Genomic DNA, 27,008 nt, shown 5'->3' on the forward strand with positions numbered 1-27,008 from the left:
AAACTGACCCGCTGTGTACCAGACTGAGTGCTGTCTGCCACTGCTCTGCTCAAGGAATTCGATGTGGCTTTTGGACACTTGGCAGACAGATCTGTGCGCTCTGCATGGCAGGCTTACACACTGTGAAAAGTTCTGCTTTTAACAGTATCTGCTTTACTTTTCAAGGAGCTTTTGCTAGCTGGGCAAGGTTGGGGAGGCACCTGCTGTGCACCTCATCCCTTATTTGGGATGGGACAATCTGATGGTATCCAACAAAATACTTCCACGTCATAGAATTTGCTGCTTTATTTCCAAATCTTTAACTCAAATCCAGGAAATTCTATCATATATAAAACCATATTGCATTATAAAGTCCTACAGGCAGTAAATGGTAATATCAAAACCATGCTCAGCCCAAACTTTGTCTCTCTGCATCCATGCATTATAATGCACCTTTGTTATATTGGGGAATGTTACTGCCATTAGCTAAAGGACAGGCAAGAGCTGGTTTGGGAGGGCTGTGTGCAAGGCGGGTTCAGCAAGACAACAGGAACAGGTGGAGGGATGGGGCTCTTCAGATAAAACAAGAATGCCAAGTATACCTTATGAGAATAGTCTAAAAGAGCTCAGTTTGTTTAGTCTGGCGCACTGAACGCTGTAATAGATCTATTACTGCGTGAAGGGGACAGACTCGAGGAAAGGCAGGAAGCTGTTTAAATTAAAGAGCGGTGTTGGCACAAGAACAAATGAGAATCAACTGACCACGTGCAGCATCAGGCTGGAAAGCAGAAGACACTCCCTCTCAAAAAGGGAGGGTTTTGGAGCATCCTCCCCATCAGGGGAGCCTTGGCCAAACACTTACTGGTGTAAAATGGAGCCCACCACCTGCCTGTGGTTGACCTGGGCAGCGGTCTTGTCACTGCAACTCCAAATGCCACCTCCCTCCCAGTCCACAACTCCTGGTCACGTAATTCTTACCTTATACATCTTCTTGCTCCAAAACGTTCATTACATGTATGTAGTATTTTGCTGTTCTGTATGATTTGGCATATACCATGAGCTGCACCATAAGCTACACCGTGCTGTATACATATGTATTTTACACATGACAACAACCAAAGAGTATTAGTGAAAAACTGGTCCCATCCAAAACCCACGTTGCACCCTGATACTTCAGAAAAATGTATATGCCCTTAACTTGACATAGGTAAATTTTACTGTACTGGGAAATAATTCAACATAAAGAAGTTAAACATGCACGAGCCTATGTAAGGTTAAAGGTTCAGGCAGTTTTGCTATTGGCCCCCCCAGCTTCAGAATTAAACCTCTGGGAAAGCGTGATGATAGCTGAAAGAAAAATGCACGGTAAACTGATAATTTTTTCCTCTTTTAAGTCAATGGCATTGACCTACAGTCCCCGTCTATCTCTGCATCTCATAGCTACTCAACCCATTTTACCCTATCCAGTATGCTATTACATGAAATACCAAGGCAAGGCTAAAAAAGCACTCCTTCATCTGCAAAACCTGGTAGTAGGCTCCTCCCAGTACATTTTAACTTGGGAGGTATCTCAAAAAGCATACTGTAGAAACATTACTGGAAACCATGAGGCTTTATTATCAATGCACTCTGGAAAATTATGTGGAATTTGGCAGCTTTTTTTTTCCAACAGCAGCTCTACAAGTCATGCTGGACCCCGTGGGACAGTGAGGGGCTGAAGGATGGACAGGAACGGAGGAGGCAGCCCAACCCTTTCGACTTGCACACATGCAGAGCTGGAAAGCACGACGTATGAGGAAGATGGGCCATGAAATGAAAGGAAAAAATGTAGCGTGGGCCTTATGAAAAACTCACATGATTTGGCACGATCCGAACAGAGGGAGATTACAGACAGAGAGATACTACACCTGAGCCAGCAACTCACTCATATTACAAGTATTACATAGGTCCAAAATGGGGAAATAATTGAACAGGCATGTCATGGACTGAATAAAAAGTTAATATACCCTTATTTTTTCAGGATCTAACTTCAAGTTGGATGCCCATTAAGGGAAAGTTAAAAAAAGTAGAAACAAACCCCAAGTATGTTAAAGCATAAAAGACATCCAAGCTGTTACGTGACTTCTGTAATAGTTACCTTTAAGCCCTTTCCAGCCAGAAGCAGGACGTGACGAGCCAATTGACAAGCTTGACGAAGCCCTTGAATCTGATCTTCGTTCTTAATTTCTATGTCGTCTCCCCAGTCTGGTACAATGCCTGTCGTCACATAGTCTGGCTTCTTTATATGCTTGGAGAAAAAGGATTGAAAATGAAGATCAGAAAACTGAGCATGACAATGGGATCATTTTCTCAGATACTGCCTCCTGCTTCATGGCAGCTTGCCCTTTCTGTCGTAGTATCGACCTTCCTAAGCCATCAGGGCAAACCCTCAAGGCTGCCTCAGTATTTCTTCCACTGCCCTTTTGAACTTAACATTGCCTGTTACTACTGACTTACACAGTCTGTTAGCCTTCCAGTGCTGAAACCCCAGATACTGCAGCCGACTTCCAGCACAGACAGTCGTAAGTGTTGAAACTGTGAGAAAGGGACTTAAAAAGTCTTAATTTTATTTTGCAAAGAGGCACATTTTCTACAAAAGGCACTGGAACTGACGGGACAAACATAGAGAATTAGGCTCAAAAATAAAACTGATCAAATCCTTAGTTTCTTGTTCAAACAAAACTCCTGTTAACTTCCATGAGATTGCTTTTTGACTAAGAACCTTAGGATGTAACTTATTTTAATTTAGAGGTTTTTATTTATTAATCTAGTTCCTGTGCTGTCCCCAAATTTGTCCACCTACAACACTATGCAAGGGTATCTCAATTTGCTGTGTCAAGGCAAGTGTAATAAACTTCATTTTTTCCACACATAAAGTTCTCAGCCCTCATATAGAGGTGAAATTTTATTTCTGATTTTTTTTAAATCCACACCAATTTCATGACACGTGTAGCATCTTGCACAGAGAAGGAAAGGCACTTTCTCTTGGAGGGTCCTGGAATATTTCACTGGCTGGGGAAGAGTCCCTTCACCCACCACAGCCGGGCTGATTCTCTGCCACGCCGGCCACAGGGTGCGTTTTGCACTGACTTCCCAAAATACAGAATGAAGCTGGCAGGCAGAAAACAAAAGTGGTCACTTGGGCTGTATACAGCAAAGCCATACAACAGCAGGGTGTAGGAGTAAAGAAGAACGGGACAACCAATTAGCTCTAACTTTAAATAAGAACACTATTGTTACTCCTATGGGTATTTTGTTTCTACTCTGATAAAAAGTGAAACTATCTTCAGTGGACTTACGTCAACAGAATTTCAGATTTATATTTCATTCAAATTAATGGCATATCAATCCTAACAACATCCTACTGCAGTATTTTGGGACTTAATTTGGAAAAAAACCCCACCATTTGCTGGATTAGCAACTCCATACCTAGCAGCACCCTCGCTTTCCCCTTGGAGGGCACTTACCTAGTACCTGTTGAGACCTGACCCTGCTGACCTGTAAGATCTGTTAAGGGAGAAGCCCAAAGCAGTGTACATAGAAATGTCTATGCATGCAGTTTCACACCAAGATCTTGAAAAAAAAAACATGTTACTTCAATGTGATTTCTGGCATACTCTGTTTAAAGTAATAACTGCCCTCAAGTTTTCAGAGTTAAAGAATTGGACTGATTTTCAGAGAGCCTGAGAACTCCGATCTGTGATGACTGCTCTTCAGTATGACAATATATTTCTCCCTCTTTATCCTAAAAGAAGCATCTAAATACAGGAAAAAGAGTTTGTAAGTTCTACAACTTTTAAACCTTTGAAAATATATAAAGCATGTAACCTTATGTTCTCCCTGCACACAGAGCTTCCACGGCCTCTTAGGTGTAAGTTCTGTATCCAGCATCCTTATCTGCTTTCCTATCTAACAACTTTTTAGTATTTCTGGCCCATGGAAATATTCTATATTTTGCAGTTGCATGAGAATTCTATAATAAAATGAAAAGTGTAATTTAAAAAAGTACTAATACACAGCCTGAAAAGCACTGTTTAGTAAGGGTACTTCCGTTTTCTTTTGGCTAAGGGAAATATACTAAACAGTTAATCTGCACCCTGTAATCAAACACAAAAAAAAGAGAAAAGGAAAAAAAAAAGAAACCAGAAGTGGAACACATGTTAAAATTGCACGAAAAAGTTACTTTTGGCTCTAAAGTAAATAAAATGAAAGTATATGTTGCAAGAAAAAAAATACTCAGACACAGTAAAGATGAGTTTAGAACTTGCAGTGGATTTGTGGGGCAGCTACCAGCAGGTATTGTATGTTCTCTTCCTAAATCTGACACAACCAATTAGCAAAACCTTCAGCAAAATATAAACATTTTTATAATCAGCCTGCTAGAGATTTATACAGAACAGGACTCAGATGATCATGAATGATTCCTACTGACTTTTGGTAGGACTGTCTATAATTGTCCAAAAAGAGAATCTGGACCCAGAAGTGTGAAGTGTTGACAGATGATTATAATATTCCACGTTTATACTACCATAACTGAACAAGCCCCAGGTTTAATCTCCCTAATAGCTAGATACGCCACTGTGTTTAACATGGTAGGCAGCGGAAAACTTCTCTCCCCAGTGCTCCTATTTCAAACACCAGACCAAGCAACAGGACGGTGATCCAAACCCCCAGCTGTCAAACAACGAATACACTTGATCGTGCCTGCAGTCGAACTCTATATTGACTGAAGAACAGATTAGATAATAGAAATTGCAGTACCTTAGGAACTGGGTGAGCTGGAGAAACCATGGCTGGCCAGACTATACTATAAGCAGTATTTCTTTGTCCCTGAAAAAAGAAGCATCTTCGCTGTTGATTGCTTGACTGCCTGTGCAGGTAGATACGATTGCACAAAGAAAAGATTATGTGGCAGCCAGTCACAGAACCTGTTAACAGATAAGTTAAAAATGGTTAACCTTTTTTTTTTACTACCACATTACAAAATGAAAAGTATGCAAAAAGAAGGGCATCATGTAAAACAAACCACAGAACTCATGTAGTAGCCAAAGACAGTCAAATTGTTCAAACCTTGTACCGTTAAAGAAAGAGCATTAACACTGAGAAGCAATGAGAACAAAAAGCCTCCCCAAACAATACTTGGAAGCTTTATAAAATACCAGGTGTTTTGATTTGATGCATTAAAAAGTAGCATGGGTAGATTCCCCAAAGTTTACAGCCAGGAGTGATGCTCCAACCAGCTCCTGCTTGTAGTAATTTGCATGGCTAGAAGCTGCACTGTTCAAGGCTTGGGGAAATGGTAAATAAGGGACAACAGCAAGAAAAGAGGAGAAAAAAAATATTTAATGTTGATTTCAGACAATATTTTCACCTGTATTTTTTCAGAATTGGTCACAGATTTGAGTATAACCAAGTTAATGTTGCTCTTGTCATTTGCGCCAAGATACAAGGAACGGGATTCAATTTGTCCTGTCTAGAAAGGCAACAGAAAAAACTTCAAGAGATATTTTTCATCTTGGCCAAAGCAATTGAAGGGATTAAAATTTGTAACTGACTTGGAATATTCAAATCAGATTTCCATTTAATTCACGAGGGAATTTGAGACAAAAGTTCATTAGAGTACTCATTGCCCAAACTTAGTGGTCATGCAATGACACATCTTGCAGTCCTCCAAAAAAGAAAAAAAAAAAAAAAGGGGGCATTAAGGCCCAAAAGTTGTCAGAGACATCAATACCAAAATAATGCATCACAAAAAAACATGTTGGCATCAAAACTGCAAAATATACTAAATTCAAAAGGATTATTGACATTGACCAATTAAACTACAATTACACTTAGTGCACATTTCCATTACTCAAACATTCTACAATCTAAACAGTGGGTTTTTTGAAACATAAGTTTCACATAATAATTAATCTGCTTCTGAAAAATGTCACATGTATACAAACACAAGAGCAATCTTTTGTGGCAAGTAACATATGAATTACTCTTTAGTAAAAAGAAAGTGTATTCGTTTAAACAGAAGTAACTAAACATTTTTATATCACGGAAATCAAGAAATTAATCTACTGCATATTTTGTAATTATGTAAAAATGCCTTTTTGAAGAAAAATTTCTTCCTTATCTTGTATGTTTTTATCTTGTTGTATCTTTCCTTTCCTTTAGATGCATTTATCACATCCAGATGCAGAAATTATCCTTCTACATGCACACTTAGCTTTTACAGCACTCCATGATATACAGGAGATCTGAGTTACGCAACTTTTTTGGAGCCCCAAAACCCAGAATGAGTGAAAGAGTTGCATGGGGTTTGCTGTAGAAATGTTCCTGACTGTCTCCTTGCACACTGATCAGTGCTACATTTAGTTACCAACATCTGAATTCGTGTAAGACCTGAAAGGTTGTACAGACTTTTACTCAATGCCAGCAAATTTTTACCATTAAAAAAATTATTTATTAGTAATAAGGCAGAGTTGGAGAGCGAGGCTCAGATCAAGCTCTCAGTATAACCTAGGTACCCCAATGGAAGTTGGTTGCTTCAAGTGTCTCCATGGAAGTGGAGCTGCCCAGAGGCAGATTGGTTTGGTGGTGTTTTAATTACTTAATCAACGGCCTCATCATCTACTGCTTTCCTAGGGTTTTCTTCACAAGAAAAAAAATCATTGTCCAATTAAAAAAAAAAATAATCTGGGATATCTAACCTGCACAAGGTAGACGTGCATGCAAAGAGCCCAAAGCATCCTACAAACTCACTGGTCAGTGCGCACCCATTTCTGCAAGCTGGAAGCATAGAATTTGATGAGACAGCAACTTCTGGGCCATCAGAAGCAGCAATGAGTCCTCCAGCATAAGCTAAGGTAGCTCTTTCACAGAGTGCAGTGGAAGCGCCTGGCTCTTACCAGAGCTGAAAGTATTACAAATATATTAAAAACCCACACTCACTGATGTGGTCAGCTAAAGTCCACGTGGACATCAGTATGTGAACGTGCATTTACAATGCTCTCCTTGACGCACGGCATGCTGCCCAGGCACCCAGTCTACTGTGTAAAAGTTGAATCGGGGAAGAAAAGGTGCAAGTGTGCTTGTCAATTATTTGACAATAAAACTCCAAACGTCCCAAATACACACACTTAAAAACATTCAACCAACCAGTTTATATTCATGGGTGCATGCCTACTGACTATCCCACATTCAGGAGGGATACCTTTTTATTTGGAATAAAATTTTTACCTCTATTCTCCCAAAGATACACTGTAAGTGTTGTCACAAGATAACAGGATAATAAGATACTGTAGTCTGTTGTTATTCTACTAACTACTCATTATAAACCAGACGCATACAAAAATATCTACTACTTCAGCAGGTGAAATGCAACAACCAAATAAATATCACCATAGTATAATACAACTCCTAAAATACGTCACAAGGATTACAAACACAGGACAACTAAACCTTTACTTGAAACATAAAAAATCATAGCAGAAAACATTCTCCTACAAAGTAAAAATAAAATGAAATAAAATGGCATTAAAATATAATGAAGTTACTGTTTTATAATGAAAATCTGGACTCCATCCACACACTTCCTTCCTTAAGAAGGCCTTTCCTAATGTCTCCCCAGCTCCTTTTATTTTTTAAGCTCCCATATTCACAGCTAATTCAATATAGCAACATCATCAATCACCGCAGACAGGAACAACTGGCTGTATTCTCCAAGTCTGGCTCAGATATTCCCTCCTCCCCATCCCTTACACCTATCAAAGCTTCTCTCAGTGCCTTATTTACTTTCACAACACCGGCACTCAAGTACATCCTTTTTGTTAAGCCTTCTGTGTATATTAATTACTGTAAGATAGTTCATAAATGCGGGGTTTGTGCAGCTTCCAGTGGAAACTGCAGCCGTCGGAGAGAGCCCAGCGTTTGAAGCAGGGCAGCCTGGTAAAACACCAGCACAGCCAGGATGCAAAGTTGACCCTTTATGCGTTTCTTCTCTCCCCCCCCAACAGCACGGCTGCGTCACTTGCCACGAATAACAGCATATTTACTGTATCAGCTGCAATAAGGAGAATTATTACCAGCGTTCCTGAATCGCATCAGCAGATCCGATGTGCCGAGCACAGAAAATTACAGACAACTGCTCCTCTGACTCGACAGTGGATCACACTGTGCAATCTGTATGCATGCATGTCCTGCCGGAGCTGCTGGATTCCTCAGCATACCTTCCAGACCTTAATTTGTATTAATAATGTAAATATGCACTGTGAGCTTTTGTGAATTACCAGATGAATTTATCTTGTGCGGAAATTACATTTTCTTTTAAACGAGTCAGCCAAAGGGGCTGAATACAGAATTCAAGTATGATGATAGGTGGGAGCATTTTAAGTGACTGATTTTGCAGCACAATGTGCCCTATATTTATTAGCCTTTTACTCTAGGTCTATTTTAATTGTTATCTGTTCGTGCATGCTACACTATATAATGAAATGCTCCCATTTCACTCACAGAGTAGAGAGTTTTTTATGTGTATCTCTATTAATGACCCTTAATTAAGTTGATTTTAGTCATTTAAATGTGATTTTCCTCTGGTCAAGAAGTATTTTTAAAGGGAGATGTTGGAAATGAACTCTCACACAAGCCCTTTTCTAATGCTTCTTGTTTAGCAGTTACAGCAATATATCAGCTATGTTTTCAATGAATGAGGTGTGGGGTAGCCGTGCAAAAACCTGCTCATCTACATGATTCATCAAATGTGATTGTTAACAACCATTTTTTTAGGTATTAATTTATGAAAGACTTAACATTTCCAATTAATTAGCAAAAATGTTACCAAAGGATAAACTTCATGACAGTTCTAAGCTACAATAAATACAAGGGTACATGTTAAACAAGCCAAGAAATAAAATTAACAGATCTTAAAATAATTCAGTCATAATATCAACAGAATTAAGTACCAAAATTATTTAAGATTACACGAATTAACGGCCAACCCATTCAGGAAATAAAATCAACTTCATCTTGATAAAGTAAATCTTACTTAATATATATGAACAATTAACAACATCAAAAGCATTGTTCAAAATGTTCTTTTTAAAATACGTGATTTAAACTTTTTTTTTTTTTTTAACTGAAATAAAGAATGACTGTGGAGATTTTCTTGAGGGTAAAACACTAGAAAACTTTAATCTGGCTCTCAAGTAATTTTAATATTATATCATAATTTTGCTTCACATGAAAATACTCATTTTGTTGAAACTTCAGAGGAATAAAGTTTAAAGTGGAGTATTAAAAATCACAATGGGTAATAATATGTGGAATCCAACCAACGCAGCTAGGTAAGAATATATAGCTTTTTACTGTCAATTACCAAATGTTCCCATTTTTCAATATGAAATAATGGTTGGGGTTTGAAAGATCTTTACTTGTAATTGTAATTCTAACTGTCTAATAAAACACTGACTTTATAATCCCTGTGTTGCAAAGGTACGTCCAAGCTTCAAAAATAGGATGGGAAAGATTAAAGGTTCTCTCCAGCTCTGTGTAACCTGTGTAGCAGAAGAGCAGCTCACATTTCACAAGCAATAACCTGTGCATTTGCTATTAAAAAAAAAAAAAAGGAAGAAAAAAAAAGAACAACATAAGGAAATGCCTCAGGCAGAAGTTGAAACTGATTGGGCAAAGTAGAAGAACAAGAGCTCTTGAAATTAAACAAAAGCAAATTCATTCTGTTGACAGATGTTGATTACATCAAAGCCACGAAAGAACTTTTTTTGTTTCTTTTTTTTCCTTTTTTGCAAGTAATATCTCCGCCTTTTCTGTACATTAAGGATATAACATATCGTAATCAACATAACCCAACACGTAATAATTTTTAAATTTGGTAAAAGTATATTGTAACGAGGTCTTAACGACAGGCTTCTCCAAACAAGAGTGTATTCACATGGTCATGTCTGCATACCCGTGCTGGTCACGCCATCATCAGCCCCTTACTTCCAGGGGTTAACTGCTCTGGCAGCCAAATAAAATACAGAGAGCGCTGTGTAATTATGGAGACAGTCAAAGGGCAGACTCTATTTTGAAATCTATTTGCACAGACAAGGTCTTCCAATTTCGCTTACAGGAAACAAGCTGGTAAAGGGGGTCTCCTCCTCTCCAGATGCTTTCCACACGTTTTTCCCACATCAGGAAATAGTGGACATGGACACCATGCAGCACTGTTTCCTGGATTGCAGGGCTATGTCATTACAAGAAGAGCAAGTCCATGCTTGTGAGAAATATTTCCTCCTAATTGCCCATATTAGGGGAAAGGAAAACCCACAAGGACTACTGAAAATGCGACTAGCAGCAATTTGTAAACAGGACGCAGCCACAGCTGTCATGATGGTACTGGAAAAGAGAAAACAGAAATGAAAGGGTAAAAACACTCTGTTTTTAATAGCGTGATTGGGGAAATGAAATATTCATCAGGATAGATGTGACTTCGGTTGTAACAGCAACACATTGGTGAAAACCTCAACAACGGCATGCTTATGACTGTAGCCTGATAAACCGAAACACAGGCCAGTATCTTGCAAACGTTATATTCTAATTGGCATTGTTTCATTTAATTATTGAAATTATCTGGAAATTAACGACAGAAGTTGTTTAGTTAATAAAGGCATTAACAGAATTGCTGTTCTTGTTACTCTCATAAGAGGCAATAAAGCAAAGCAATGGCCAAACGCCAACCGCCTCCAAGGGAGCAGAGTCAGCCCCTCTGTGACCCCACTGGGACTCCGCCATGACACTGAAAAATGTCAAAATTGGCCCTCAGGACCAGCTATGCTCCTTGCTAATTACAATTTCGCCCTTACTTCACAGAGAGCGGCACCAGGCAATTTGTTTGTCATATGCCAATATAAATGAGTTTTTTAATTGGGTGTAAATTTATAAACTATATGGAAATACATTCTTGTTTGGCTTTACTTATTACGCCTTAGTCTAGACCAGCACACTAAAATGATGAATCAGTGCCTTCTGCAGTAGTGCCGTTCTTATAATTCATTATTCAGTCAAACTTGGGGCCAACAAAATAGCTGTTCTACAAGTTGGTAAACTGGGAAACCACAGAGAATCAGAACCTCTTCTATTTACAGGAAGGATGACAGCCTAAGGGTACTTCATCCCAATAATAACAACATTCAAGTCACGGTGCCCAGGTCATGACAAGCCATGACCCTCCCCATAGCTCCTTCAGGAAGCTGGCTCCATGCCACCTTTTATCAGCAGCAACCAACAGTGCAACTTTAACAAACAAGCAGAAAAGGAAAAATTAATTTTATATCCTTAAAAAACCCTTCGACCCATTGAGCAGTTGTAGAGAGAGAGATATATACACACAGAGTCACACCAAGCCAGTATAAGAAATAAATTCACTGAGTAAAAGTCTGGTATCATTGAACAGTACTTTCCCATTTTATTATAGGATGTAAAAAGTACAGAGTACAATCTAACTATATCTGAATTATATTTGTTCATATACCAAAGGAAATTAATTGTCTATTACAGAAAATGGGAGTGGGCTGCAGAGGCTTAACTTTGGGAACAGGGCATTGCAGTTCTCCAATAGAGCCTTCCATCCTAGTGTTATTTCTACTACATTTTTTCTCTCCGATAGAATAACACAAGCAGAAAATAAAAAAGAAAGTGTTGCCTAAAGCCATATCACAGCAAAATGAAACAAGTTAGGTACAAAAGCTGGACAAAGCAATATTAGGAGTTTCACACACAGTTAATATCAGGGGAATTTAGGCTCCAGATCACAGCATCTGGCAAGTTTCAACTTCTATGACTAGCAGGAGAAACATTCCTCTTATGTTACTGCATTCCTATATTGAGTAAATTAATTATCATAAAGTGAATAAATTAGAACAAGAAACATACCTTCTCAGGTTTGCATATTTAAATACATCTTTCAATGACTTTCTATCTGTCTTTAGTTTTTTTTAAAAGATCAGAGGAATTACTTTCTCTTGAAAGATTGGTTATTGTATTCATTATTTTGATTCTGAGGGAAATAACAACTGTTGGAACAAGTTACTCAGTTTAAAAAATAGCAGTTGTTTCAGATTAAAATAATAAGCTATTCAAATAGTCCTCACACACATGCACAATACTGAATCTTGTTGTTAATATGCACCCACCCACAGCTTTTACATTCATTGAATCCTACTGGGATAAAATCTTTTCAGGTGCTCCGTGAAACAACTGTTTTTCAACTGGCATGTTTATGTCCTGTATACATGCCTGATACGGTATTAAATGTTAAAAATAAATCCCACTTTAACCTCTTAAATTTCCACCTGAAGTGGAAAAAATATGCCTGAATCACCACAAAAAAAAAAACGTTTCCCACAGAAAACCCTTTCAGTAGGTGAGCAAGGCTGCTGAAATACGAGTAATCTTTGAATAGAAAATTTAGGAGAGCTCCTGAACATCGTATCAGGATTTTCTGTGTAGCTTGAGACACAAGAGGAGAACAGGCAATCAGGAGTCTTTTCCCTGCACAATATACAAGACCCATTGCAATAATTATTTTCAATACACCTGCAGCCGAATCTCTAAGGATACAAGATGATTTCTGAATTGTAAGCCAGCCTTATCTCAAAATTAAAAAAGAAGTGTATGCTTCTAGCAGTTTTGGGATTAATACCTTATTTTATTAAATAAGATTACAATACTACTCATTTGGAAAAATGACAGCTAGCAGTGTTTCTTGCCTTGTATTAAATGTTGTTAATTACTTGTATTGTCCTGTTTTCACATGAAAACAGAAGTTATATTAGGACAGTGAGTCTTTACTGAGGAAACATGTATGTTTCCTTCACTAGAGTGAAGAGTGCAAGGTTGGTGAATTACATCTTATAACCTGGGCATCAAAATATATGAGCACAGAGGTGTAAGAGCTTAGAGGTGTTTCTACAGAACTACTGTAGTGGTTGTGCTGGAAATAAGCTCTTAGGTTTTTTTTTTCAATAAGATGATCTGCACAAGGAAGATGTTCCAACCAAGAGCTTCCTGCAGATAACTTGTAGCATCCTTATTAAAACATTTATTTTTAAACCTGTCAGTCATTAGTATGTGCTATTAATGCACAACTTGGAAGTTTATTCATAAATATGTGCTATTAATGTGTAACTCGGAAGCTTATTCATAAATATGTGATGTTTGGGTCACTGAATGAATTATGATAGGATTATGGATTGAATTTGGAAGAGTATGGCACAATGTTTGGGAGATGGTTTAATTATTTTTTTCTTAAATACCTTTCACTTACCTCCTTGCTTAACATTTACAAAGACCTCTTTCTTATCATAAAAATCCCTGTTTATCAAACAGTGATACAGGAAGAAGTTGTTTACATTTTCAGAAGTACCAACATACATCACTTATGACAAAAAAAACAAGCACTCCATAAGAAATGCTCAATCACTGTCAATCATACGCACTAAGATATACATAAACCAAAGCATGTGGTGTGAACTATATTAGATTCAAACTGAACACAGAATTACAACTATAACAAACAAAAAACAAATAATTACAAGTGACTCGGAGGCCTATTTACACATCTCACCAAACTGCTGGAAAGGTAGGTAACCATAGAAACCTGACAGCCTAAATTCAGTACTTTAAAATTTGCATTTAGTTTAAAATGCTGAAAATGATGTTTCTATTTGACAAAATCCATATTTTTAAAGGCTTTGGGTTTTGCTTTGGTACTTAAATAAATGCTTAAAATTATTTCATCTCTTGGTTAGTAGTAATTTGCCTTTTAGATTTGATTTTATCCAAGTAAAGATTACAGTTTATTCTTTTTAATATAAAATGTTAATACATTTTAATATTGAAAATTAATATTTCTAACATTTCTTCAATGATTGAAATCAAATAATGATATGAAACAAACACTCCTGCACTTAACATTAAATGTTTCACATGTAGACTTTTCCAAGCTGCGCACTAGCAAAAAAAAAAAGATTACTCAAATTAACTGTTAAAGCTGGAATGCTAATAGCCTTCTCAACTTATAGTTCTTTTTCACTGACAATTACAATTTGCATGGCTTAAAATTTAATACTATGATTAGTACTAATGTCCTATATTTTACTTCATAATCTAAATGAGTAAAATATTATTTTTGTAGTTCACTGGCTCTTATACTTAGGCTGTAATGTTCAGTGTGTATTTCATTATGCAGATGAGCAATGGATGTCGTCTAACATGATTTAAATGGGTCAACAGTATTTTCCTATTCACATTAATCATCCAGACAGCTACAAAAAAAAAAAAAAAAGGCGCCTTGAAAACTAACCTAGACAATCTCTTTTTATCACCGACTCTTCCCACTAGTCCAGCAGCAGCAAACACTTGCCACAGGAGACGGGAGCCTCGCAAAGCGGGGAGCCAAGGCTCGGCGCTGCTCCTCGCGCTGGTGCGCAGCTCCTGCTGCGGCCGGTGCCAGCAGAGCTCCCCGGGCTGCCGGCGGCCCCGTGCCAAGAATGATTCTCGTACCGCCAAGTTCAATGGGAGCTGTGTGTTGACAAACTGAGCAAATTTGAATCGGCAAAATTCGTTCTTGGCACGGGGACACGCAACTGCGCTGAATGCAAAAGCGTGCTGCCCGCTGACGCTGCACTGGCAGCCAGGCTGATCTTGCATCAATACACTTGTCAGAAAACTCCCACTAAAGTCAAAGGACACTGGATCAGGCCATTTATTGCCAATTGTTTATAAAACACATCAAATTAAGGGCTCTATTCTCAAGCCACATAACCATCATCTATGGCCCATTTCATATATGGCATATTGCAAATAAAATGGTAATTTATAAATAACGCAGCACTGCTATGGAAAGGGAAGCTGTTATAGTAAACGCTAAAGGGAAAGAACTTAAGTACAACACAGGCAGAAAGTAACAGGTTGATCAGGTAGCAAACATTCAGACTCATTTATCCAATAAATATATTATTAGGATTAAAAAAAAAAGAAAAGAAGTGATCTAGATTGCCACAAACACCAAAGTACTGCCATGGCACAAGATCGCTACAAAGAGGTGACACGTTTGATGATTCTATGGTGTAGCAGGGCTGGCAGAGCTTGCCTGAGAAAACCCCATAGTGTTCATACCACGGGGCAAATCCTGCTGGACAAGAGAGGGGAGGTTTGAGCTTCTTGGAGACGGGCTGCGAGGCAACAGGCGGGCGGGCGGCGGGACTCCTTACCTCCTCCCTTATTACTACTGGACATCCAGCGATGGATGGTTAAGCTTTACCAGTGACCATTCTCCACATCCATCCTTATTCAGACACACTGATATCAGCACAGCCATTGATACTTCAGTTTATTTTCTAGTAACAAACTTAAACCCTCGAAATTGGGTTTGGTTACTGTCAAAAGTAGCTGTTATTTGCTAAATAGGTGTCAGTGATATAGCACTCATAACATCTCTTCTCCAGAAGCTATACTGGCCACTCGCCACCAGAATCTCAAATTACCGGCTTTGAGATATGAAACCCTATAATATGGCTTGGGCACTGGCCACTGGCTTTCTCTGACAGCCTTCACTGTACTTCCTTTTCCAATTCACAGATGTAAATTAAGGGGGGTAAGAACGGAGCTTCAGCTTTTAAAGTAAACTAATCAACATATGTCAAAGTAGGAGGTTTCCAACCGTTCAGACCTCACAAGACTTCATTTGCAACACTCATGCCCTGGACAAGTGTTTCACCAGTACTTAATAAACATGTGGGCACAGCAGGCACCTTAACTGGATGCCGGAACAGTTCAGTGCAAAGAGCTAACGCATCCGTGGGCACTGACCTGCTGGCTGACTTACAGTAAATTAAATAACCACCACTATGATGACTAAGCTTCAGTCTTTGCCATAACCTTTTCTAGGTGTTGGAAACATGGAGGAGAGGTCAGTGTATTTCATGGTGTGACAACCCACGTGCAGGTCAGTATCTGGCACGCTTTGGATCCCAAGAGCTAGCTGGGAGCCCAGAACAGTAAGGAAGGACCTGTGGGTTTCTCCACTGCCCCATGCCCCATGGTCAACATCCCAGCTACTGCTACAGGAAATTTCCTGGAGCAACTGCAAGCAGCACTCATCTTGTTGAAACAAAGACAATAAATCACAAATCACCGCAGCTGCTTAATTCCTAGGGAGAGAATCATGCAGTCCAGTTGCACTTTAGGCAGTGCCTCTCACCTCCGAACCTTGGCCTCGCTCCCAGTCACTTCTCCTGACGCACACTTTACAGGTGTCAGTCACCCCCATAACACCTCTCTGATGCATACAGTGCTCCAAGGATGGGTACAGCAAAGACCATGACAGCCACTCCGCACACAGGCCAACTTAAAAAAAACAATAGAATACTTAATTTCTGAACTATCTTCACCAGGCTATTCACTCACTTTGTACAGTTCATTGGACTACTCTACCGTCTGATATTCTAGGATAGATAGAGTAAGCAAAGGGTCTTCCCAATAAATTAGGTCTCCAACTCCTTCTTCTAGATTGAAAAGGGTTTACACAGCTCTTTTCTGCATAGATAGTAAATCTATAAGGAGCAATAAATGTTTTGCTTTCCACAATATGAAGATAATCTATCTTGCCAGCTAAATATGACAGGCATTTCTTCAGAGCACGCTTAGCTACCTTGTCCGCAAAGCCGGGCAGTAATCCATGAAATTTTCCATGGGGACATCCCACTTAACCAATCTGCAAACTCAACTCAGAACTTGTAGATTGTCTTGCATCATTTGTCAAACATCCACCTCAATTCTCTTTTGTTGTTATTGTTGTTACAGGTTTGTGGTTTAAATATACAGATTAGCAATAGTATTGCACACTGGAGAGACAGACCTGTGTGGGCAGCAACCTGAGCCCACAGCTGGATCTCCCATTTGCTCTGACGGGAGCCAGCTGCTTGCAAGGGAGGAAAAGTTTCAACCAGAATACAGCTCACTTAAGTATTTATTTATTTGGTGCTTTGGTTAGACAGAAAGAGCTCTGGAGGCAGAACTAACACGAGATGCAAAATTTTTAAAGATACTAATTGCATTTTTTAATTTTTTTTGGCAAAGGCTTCCCATTCTATTTGATATAAAAAAGGGGCATTTTTACTTCTAAGTGGAAGAGAAGGCTGCATAGCTGTCTGCATGTCATGCAAGACACGGGCACATATTGCATTTCTCATGAGGAGGACTGAAAAAACAAATAAAAAATGGGCTAGCAGTAAAGCCGTGCACGTGCCAAGGAGTACACAGCAGTGCTACTAAGAAAGGCCAGTGATCCTGGCAGCCTCTGGTAAATCAGATGATAGTGCAGACCCATCTTGATAGTGCTTTACCAAACCTGCAGATCTGCATGGTGGGGAAATGTCTCGATTTTTCTGGTGATTTCAGCTGCAAAGGCACTATTTCTCTAATTAAAAAATCACGTCAATGAAGTTGTTCAGTAAGCCTCTATCCAGATGTGATTCATGATGCACCATAAATTATTCTGAGAATTATAAAATAGAGCTGAACAGGGAGAGTATAAAAGCCTCAACTCTGGAGTAAGCGCTGGTGCTCCCAGAACTTTCTGCAGAAGCCCAGCCACAGAACCAGGCACCTTCTGCACTCAACTTCGTATCTTTGGTCTGTCTCTTGGAAGACTTTGGTCCAACACCTGGGTAAATTGTGAGTGAGAAGCTTTGGCATTAAGATATGTGAAAGATGTGATAACAGGAGTTATGTGTATTAACAAAACCATAGCTAAGACATGTACAGGAGGAGCTCTCAAATCCTTTTGACTCTAAAGTCATTCCCAAACCACCAAATTCAGTCAATTATGTGCTAAGCAACCTGCTGCGTATTTTAATCATGGAAAACGTGAAGTCCATTTCAATCCACCCACATGGCCTACTGCAAAGTGACGTGACTGTAAATTCCAGAGGGGAGAGGAAAGAAACCCAGCTATCCCAGCAGATTATTTTCAGCTAGCTGAGCTTCCACCTGCCAACCTCCCACCATAAGGTTTGCATCCTCCAGCTAGTTCCCACAGCTGGGGATACTGCTGCAGCAAAAGCTGCAGAAGTTTGTCTACCAGCTACCTTATTCTACACCTGATTTTGTGAAACAGTTTTTACAAAAGAGTTATTTGGACAAAACAGACCCCAAATGAACAAAAGCAAAACTGTCTTTATCAAGCAGGTTTTAGAAAACAGCCACTTCTCCTGCAGTCTGGGTTGCTCTGCAACTAAAGTTTTGCCAGAAAACAGGCATTAGTTAAGAAGAGTACTCTACAACCCAAAACTCTTAGGCAATGTAACGATACCACACAGAAAACCGCTGGGATGGAGCTATACCAGCAAAGTAATTCTTGTTGGTACACTTCGATCTTTTTGAGGAACCGATTTAAGCTTTCCGAGAAGAGAACTCTTCTGATGAGCTGAGCTTCTGCTGAATTAGTAAGGTGAGCCAGAGCATGAATAAAGCTTTATAAACCCAGACAAGTCCCACTACTTTATTTCTTTAAAGAACACCCTTTTCCTTTAAGTCTCTGTCATGAGCCATAAGAAGTATGTTAATAATAATAAGTGCAGAACAACCAGAAATAGGTCGGAGAGGTGAGACCTGCTTAGTCACCTCACAGGTGTTAGTTCAGAAAGCACATGGCAATGATATTAAGCCTCATCCCCACCTACTGTTTTGTCCACAATGCAAGAGTGTGACTTGATTCTCAGACCTGCACAAACTGTGGGAAACCCCTCATCTCAGTGTCAAACCAGGATGTCTTTGCAAAATGACTGTCCACTTCCTCCAGTGGAGAAGGACCTCAACAACTCTAGATGAGTTTACAAGCTCAGTCAAGAGTTAGGAACCCAAGCAGCATACAAGCAGATCTGTTGTGACTGCACCATCCATCACACAAAACATCTCATTTTTACAACTTGTGAAAGGAGGTTAGGAGCTCACTCTTGCTTTTTTCTAACTCCATCTTCACCTTTGTCTGTCTGAAAATCTGGGACCCAACAGCTGGAATTTATGTGAGAAACAAACAATTTCTTTGCCATTTTCTTTCAATGTTATGCCATATCTGTTGACTTCCATAATTTAAAAAATAGATAAGGCAGGACCCAATTTAAGTTTATGTACCACTAAACGTGAAACAGATAATCTGAGAAGTGTACATGTTCCCTTAGAGAACATCTGATAGACCGTAAGTATGAATGTATAAACTTAGATTGTGTTCTTTACTGCAATAGTCCTTCATGGTTCAAAATGAGCTTCATCTAAAATTGAAACCTAGCTTTAAACAGGTATTTAAACCATAAATACCTGAGGGTAAACATCTTTAAAGTGTGAAAGTTGGAGACTTTATACAGCTGGTTAGGGTGGCTGGTTATTTATCATCTAAACTTGAAAGAGAACAGCGCGACTTTCAAAAACACTCACGAAAGTTTTCTCAGGCTGCACACTACAGAGTGCGCCTGCCAAAAGACCTCTGAGGAGCTCTGAAGAGCCCTTTATTCCCCTTTTCTAAGGCTTCCATGCAGAAGGGCAGTTTGTTGAACACTTGGTTTCCAACATTTTCCTCTTTGTTCAGAATCTGAGAAGTAAAAGGAAAGACATCTACTGATTTGGAAAGGACAACAGCTCTAAAAGGAGAACTCCCCAGGGAATAAGTCATTTAACAAAACAAATAAACAAACTTTCCATACTTTGTTCCTATGTCATAAAACACTTCCAGATTGTTTTCCACTCAAATAATGTTTTAAATATGAACTACCTTAAAGGAATAATAATAAAAAAATAATTCAAACTTCCCTTGTACAGGAACATCTGTAGCAACTACCTTCGAGGAACAGCCAGTTATGATATGGATGAAGTCCTTTGCCAATGAACAGTTCAGCTTGTAAATATTACCTTAAATGATTTCTCCTAGACCTTTTTAAAAACATAGCAAGATAATGCAATAACTAAGACAAAATAGAAAATTCTGACACTTCTTGTCATAATAAACATAGCCACATACTATATTTTCCTGCCTAAATTGCATCCAATAAACTACAAGACCTTACTTTGCGGTATATGAATTTTCATGCCTACTCTCTCACAATTTACTCTTAAAATTAAAACATGCACTATTCTGGTTATGTGACAAACCTTATAAAGTGAAGGGGACTGCACTTGTGTAATTATATATGAGTATGAATCTATTTAAGATGGGAAACTTGTTTCTTTCACATCTCTAACCCGATGCAGTAAACCAAGATTGGGCCAAAGAGAGTATTTTATTATCCAAGCTGGACAGTCTATACAGTGCTGATACATAACAAACAAGACACAGTTGTTTTCAACTTGTGATTTGAGGAAGCCTGGGAATTTGATGGCCACATTGAAAGAGCATGAAAAGACTGTTTTTTTAGAAACCAAGTTCATTATCAATTTGTTTCAGCCCCCTACATGGCAGTCCACATCACCACTGGAGGATGCTTAGAAAAACCCACGCTTAAAAAGCTTGAAGATCACTGAACCAACAGGTCACGGACAGGGACGTCTGCTTTCAAACACAGAGCAGCGTTGCCCCTTCTGTGGATGTTTTTGCACGTCTGACAGGCAGTTTACTCTGACATTTATGGGAGAAGCATCCTGAAGAAGAACACTGTACTGTGCAGCACTGGCTGACAGCGAGCACCCGGGGCAGGAGACTCCTCGGGGCAGGAGCGCAGGGGAAGCCTGGGTGCAGGAATGACCAAAGTGCGGGAAGGGTAGATGAAGGGCTGAGGAAACATGTGCAACATGGCGAGAGCCACTGAGCAGAAGCAGCACAAAGAACAGGAGCTTTGGTAACAGCTGTGGAGATGGATGGAAAGGTTGGGAAGAGAAAAGTTACGGCAGATCAGACAGAAGTGTGAGAAGGGACAGAAGATGCATTTGGCAAAATGGGAGAAGGCAGAAGATCTGGGAATTTGGCAAACAAACCCCAAGATTTATAGATAGGGTAAGAAATGACTGATTGAGAAGAAACCCTCATTATATAATAACCTGGTTTTAAAAGTTTTGAAACGGTTCCTCTTAAAAAGTCTTCTAGAGTCTGTTCTCACTCTAGATAACACTGAAGACCAATGGTGTGACCTGAAATGCTGAACACAAAATATGGGTGACTTTTCTCAAATGGAAACTAGAACTTGACTTCATACAGTGTCTTTCATACTTAGTGTGCAACAAATTGCTTTAAATACTGGCAGGCAAACAGCCATTACGCACTCAAGAGCTCATACATAATAATACTTAGCATTTTTATAGTGCTTTTCATCTTCAAAGTGCTTTACAAACAACTCATTAATCTCAACCAATGCACCTGCAAGGTAGATAAATATCTCCATTTTAGGTGTAGAAAGACACAGGAAGTTCAACGGCTTATCCAAGGCCATGCACACCACCAGCCCCCAAATACCTGGCTGCTGGCTCCTAGTCCCGTGAAGGTCCTGAGCCCCGTCCTGTATTGATATCATGCCTTGTCTTCAACCACACAGCTCTTAGGAGAACTTGTCCTGCTGCAAGAAGAACAATGGCAGACTAGCACGAGAGCCTCCCATTTCCAAACACAGACAAGCTCCCAAGGACTGCTAGCTCCCACCGGGACCACCAGCCCGAGGAAGTGGAAAGTTCACAAGACACCAAGGTGAGACTCATGACGTAGGTTCTCAAACTGATTCACCACTGCACAGTGAGCTGAGAAAGCCTCTGTGTTGGCAAAAGCCTCTGCCTTATTTATTAAGCTCCCTTATTTATTTCGCAAACTGTTGCACAGTCTCTGGGGCAGGAGACTCCTATAATTCAGACAACAGAAACTTGAAGACTGAGGCCTCCAAGTATGGCCACAATGCAAGAAAACAACTTCAGCTTTACTACTCAGGCATTCTTTAACCATCAAGAACTTAGAACGAACTTTGTCTAGTAAGAACAGTAACTTGCTCCCTTGCTGGTGACTGGAAAAAAATTGTTAATGTGATTATACCACAGGATTATACTTTCACCTTTTTGAGGTTTAAAAGATCTATTATGATTTTTTTTTTTTTCATGCTTATTTTGTTTTAAACCTCAGCGATACCAGGAATGTCAAACCTGGAGCAGACAAGAAGCCTGGAAAATGTGAACTGTAACACAATACACGTGCTGTGCTACAGCAGACCTTATATTCCCTTACTGGGAGGAAAAGAATAACGAATTTTCAGTAGTGACATCTTTATTTCAGGCGTTTGTTAGTCACTAGATTTAAATAAGTAAATCTGAGGATCCTTATCTGTTCAGTCTTCACATTCGCGATCCCAGAACTTTACACATTCTCCAGCCACTGTAGTTCCTCCCAGGGTAAAGAGCTCATGTTTAGAAAAACAAGTCAGTCAGACAAACTTACAATAACAGAAGAATAAGATATAGATCAAGGTAAGTATTTCCACACTTTTTCTTAAGATATCAAGTTAAAAAAAAAACCTCTACAAGCAATGGTATAACATGTTAGTTAAGTAAATATGAGCAGTAAAAGATAAATGAACAATGACAAATATATATGTAGTTAAAAGAGGAATTCACATGTTCTGCCTGCCTGTTCAGTTGACCTGGACATAAAAGCTACAATAGGAAGAAACACGCAGTTTTTAATTACTCTTCCCCATCTTAATTTTTTAAACTTACAAAAGAAAAAACTAACATGGTCACACAATCCAAAATGACATGAAGAAACAGCTCTTGATCATTAAGCAGAAACTACATGTTCCCCACATTTAGAAGAATTTTAAGATAATTATTTCATTGCTTTAAAGGGGGCTTGTGTCTGACTGCCAAGTCCATGCTTTTTTTTTTTTAAAAAAAGGCAAATTTAGAACTCCTGATGGAAATAAAGGCATATAAGAGCAAACTAAAAATAAAACATAGAGGAAATATAATTAAATTTAATTACACTGAACACAAACACTCACTCTGCAATCATCAAAAAAAATCAAAAAAGATATTCTAAATAAAAAAAATCCACCACGATAATATTCTGCAGCCAAAACAATACACAATATTTATATAGTGCAGCTTTTCTAGCAGAATGAAACAGATTAAAGAGAAACATGCAAGAACAAAATTAAAATATGCAACTGCATCCACTAAACTTTGGAAGCATAAAAATTATAATATAGTAAAAAAACCCCAACATGATAACACTAGTGCTGTAACACTTTTTGTTATTTTGTTTAATAACTTGTCACTTTATTTGGAAGCAGTAATCAAGAGATGTCAAAGTAACTTCTGTCGCTGCCTGTGCTCTTCCCTGCTTCTGTTTTCAGTCTAGGTTAAAAATAATCTTTTCTCCTAATTATCAACAAACTAATACCAGCTTTTACTCCTGGTAAGGTACACTAACCATCAGTATAAGGCAATAATACATAAAAACAACAAAGGAAAAAAAAAAAAGCAGGGGGCAAGGCTTGAACACAGTTTTCTTTCAATTCCCTTGGGAAACGCAGTACTACAGGTCTTGGATTCCCAGGCAGAGCGGATCGTGTTCATCAGTTACAGCAGCTTCTCTGGGCCTAAGTCCAGGTAGACTGCTTGTCTAAACTTGATGACATATAGGCGCCATCAGGTAACAGAAGTGGTCAGGGAGACTCCAGAAATGTGTAACTAAAACCTAAAAAATGAAATTAAAACACTGCTGTAGCCAAACAGCCTCTTTGTAGAGGATGCAATAACTGTAAGGCAGAGAGTGTACAATGTACAGACCACTCCTTGTACACATTCTTTCCCTTTTTCACATACATATTATGAAAGCTAAACCAAGTACACAAGTATATTTTTAAAAACACTGATTTAAATAGAAATACTTAGGAAAGAAACCACTGTGACAAATGCACACAGCTTTAACAGGCACAACATCAAAAAAAGGGAAAAAAAAAAAAGCAATTGCCCTGTAACGCACTCCCCCTCCCACTTCATTACTTCAAATTAAATTTTAATGCTAATAAATATGGCTAGATCGACAGCACTGGGATGTGGTGTCTGGACGCACTGCAAGCTATCCAGGGTTGGCACATCACCACATCAAACTGTCAAAGAGAAGAGCCTGCCTCGCTAGAGGTGCATTTCCAAGTGCTATAGGAATGTGCTTGTTTGGGAGCTGGGGAGAAGGAAGGAGGAATGAAAAAAAAAAAAAAAAAAAAGACAGGGAAAATTATACAATCCCAAACCGAGATCGTTGTAACTAGGGATCCTACAGGTGATTTTAGTGCAGAAAAGGCCTTTTACAGACTGAATATATGATCAAGCACTACTTTGAAACCATAGTTTGCAGTTGACCCGCAGAACTGTCACTGAAGACCGCTCAAAAACTCCTAAGCTTTTGCTTAAATTTCCTCATAATTCACAACTGTCACAACCAGATCATGTCTAGTATGTCTGAGTATCATAGAAAGCAAAAACAGCTTAGATTTCATGACATAGAGCTCTGCTGCAGCTTTAGCACCAGAAGAGGTTCAAATCCAGAAGCAGCCTGTCTTCAGTGTCACTTCAGCCAAAACACAGGTCTCTTCAGAATAAAAAAAGAAAATACCATGACACTATAGAAATATTTTTTGGTGGCCTCAACCTTACACTCCAACTCTAGCTATACGGTAAAAAACCACACAAGAAATGAGGGGAAGCATGCCAGACCAGCTCAGCTTGGTTTCCCCTGCACGGCTATACACAATTCCCAAACTTTACAGACACGTGGTATGTTGTTCTTATATACGCCTTAAAGCCAGCTTCTGGTCTAGGTAGGATAATTCAGTGCAAAAGCTTGAGTAAAAGGAATACGTGATCTAAATGTAGAAAGCCACTTCACATATGTCCACTGTTAAGCTGCGGTAGCTTAGGAGCAGCGGGCATCAGGGCAGCCTCAGGACCTGTTTCATTCTGTTGATGCCCTGGGGCCACGAGACCCTCCACAAATTACTCCCTTGGTGCTACAGTTTCTCCATCCGTCAACTGGTGCTCATGATTTCAGTCCCTTTTGTCCACCATAGCTAGCTGCACTGCGAGCTCTCAGAGGCAAAAAAATGTTGTTATGTGCTCATATGGCATCTGATACCGTGATTTTTGTTAGAGGACCTATCATCTGCTCTGAAACCCAATATAATTCACAGTTTGAGGTCCAGAATTTCTTTAGGGATGATTAAGTCCTTCATTGTTTCTGTTCAAACACAACGTATGACAGTAAACAAGCTTAGAGACCACCAGAAACCTATAACATACTACACCACTATTTGTGATGTTTTAAGTAACAGAACATGCAAGAGCCAAGAAGCCAGAGACTTCACTTGCAGGCTTGGCAGGGTCGTCTTCTGGTGTAGATTTTAAGAGCCTGTATCTCTCTTTTCTTTAATTAATCCCCAGAAATTGTGAAGCGGTATCCTTCATTTCATTGATTTGCTGCATAAGTATAGAGAAGGTTAAACTCATCATCTGGTTTTGCAGAGCAACACTAAGATTTGCGTGTTGGTTAACACTGCTTTTATGAGCCTGAAGAGACCTACCCCTTCAATAAGAGACAAAGTTTGCCTTCTGTGCTGCCCAGAGCCATCACTGAACTGCACACCTGGAATTAAAATCACAGCGGTGACCTTTCCACCCTATTGCACGGTATTATGTTGAGCTTTTCCTTTTCTACTTGAAGCCAGGTAAGGAAAAGCCAGACAAGGACAACAGCCTCTGGCAGGCGATACAGAAGTTGTGCATGCAAACTGGGAGCGCTCCTGGCTCACAGGCAGCCTCACATCTAACTCTGAAAACTGAGAGGCCACTGTAAAACCTATTTTGGAAACACGGCAGCAAGCCAAGTCCCTATGATGGGGCATCCCAGTTTCTTGTAGAGTCTTTCCCAGAGCTTTCTGGTGTTTTCCTTCAGGGTTCACACACAGCTGGACACCAGCCCTTACACAGAATTGCCGCACCAGGGCAGTGAGCTGCTGTGCATGGTGGAAAAGTTTCAGAGCTCTGCGATGGAAATGGAAAGAGAAAGCAGCTCCTTTCTGCTTAGGTAAAGGTCCAGCTGAGCTTTAAGGAAAACTGTGCAAAATGGAAAATGACACATGTAAAATAAACTTCCAAGCCAGTTCAGTTTTGCCTGAAGGATTACAGCTAGGCTTACCTCAGTTAACTTCTGGTATTTAAAAACATACCTGTCCAATATATTTGTCACAGGCTAAGTACTGGCAGATATAGGATACTGCCTGGGACCGGGCCACCCAAGATACAAGGCATGCAGAGCAGAGAAAGCATTCACAAAAGGCTGAAACTAAGTACTTTTCAAGAACTTGTAATGAATTTTGTCTCTATGTGGATTTTAGTTGTAACCTCAATGGTGACGCTCCAGCAGCAGGTCAATGGGCACCTTCCTACAAAGAAGAAAAGACTTTTTATGTACGGGAACGAATGGCCACATGAGTAGGCGTGGGTCAGTAAAGCTGCCGATGTGGCAGAAAACGTCGAGTTTCAGCAGCTAGCCACCGACCAGAAACACTCAGGTAATGCCTAACATCACTTATACAGATCACTTAAATGTAACCGCACATCAAAACGCTGCTGCTTTATAAGCCGGCAGCTGTGCCAGCCTGGCTGTAGGCTGCCACCAGGAGCAGGGATGCCACCCTCCCTCCTGCATCAAACCGGACCAGCGAGCTGCCGACCCAAACACAGCCGCCACCACAGCGGCTGGTTGGCAGGTAGATCAACAAGTTTATCCAACTCACGCCACGGTTGGACATCTGTGAATGACTTTCCTTCATTTAAAGGCCATCTTAGCTAATGCTGGCTGATCGAGAAACCACACCCTACAAATCCATCCACAGCCAGAAGTGATAGATCTTGTCAGAACAAAGGGACTGTGTGCTGCCAACAGTACATTACCTCTCAACTGAAAGAAGAGAACAATT

At 39.5% G+C, this 27,008-nt stretch overlaps 1 protein-coding gene across 1 annotated transcript in view; it reads right to left on the bottom strand.

The window, feature by feature from the left end:
* METAP1D (methionyl aminopeptidase type 1D (mitochondrial)) overlaps nucleotides 1–10,197 on the bottom strand; it is a 26,885-nt gene extending 16,688 nt beyond the window's left edge. Inside the window, exons 1-3 of the mRNA XM_009894552.1 lie at nucleotides 10,134–10,197; nucleotides 4,780–4,946; nucleotides 2,117–2,266 (exon numbers count right to left, since the gene is read on the bottom strand). Of these exons, the coding sequence (XP_009892854.1) occupies nucleotides 2,117–2,266; nucleotides 4,780–4,946; nucleotides 10,134–10,197 (381 nt within the window). The remainder of the gene's footprint in view (nucleotides 1–2,116; nucleotides 2,267–4,779; nucleotides 4,947–10,133) is intronic.
* Between the last annotated feature and the right edge of the window lie 16,811 nt (nucleotides 10,198–27,008).

Source organism: Charadrius vociferus, unplaced genomic scaffold (assembly GCF_000708025.1).
Source record: "Charadrius vociferus isolate BGI_N301 unplaced genomic scaffold, ASM70802v2 scaffold161, whole genome shotgun sequence".
In the NCBI taxonomy this organism is placed as follows: Eukaryota; Metazoa; Chordata; class Aves; order Charadriiformes; family Charadriidae; genus Charadrius; species Charadrius vociferus.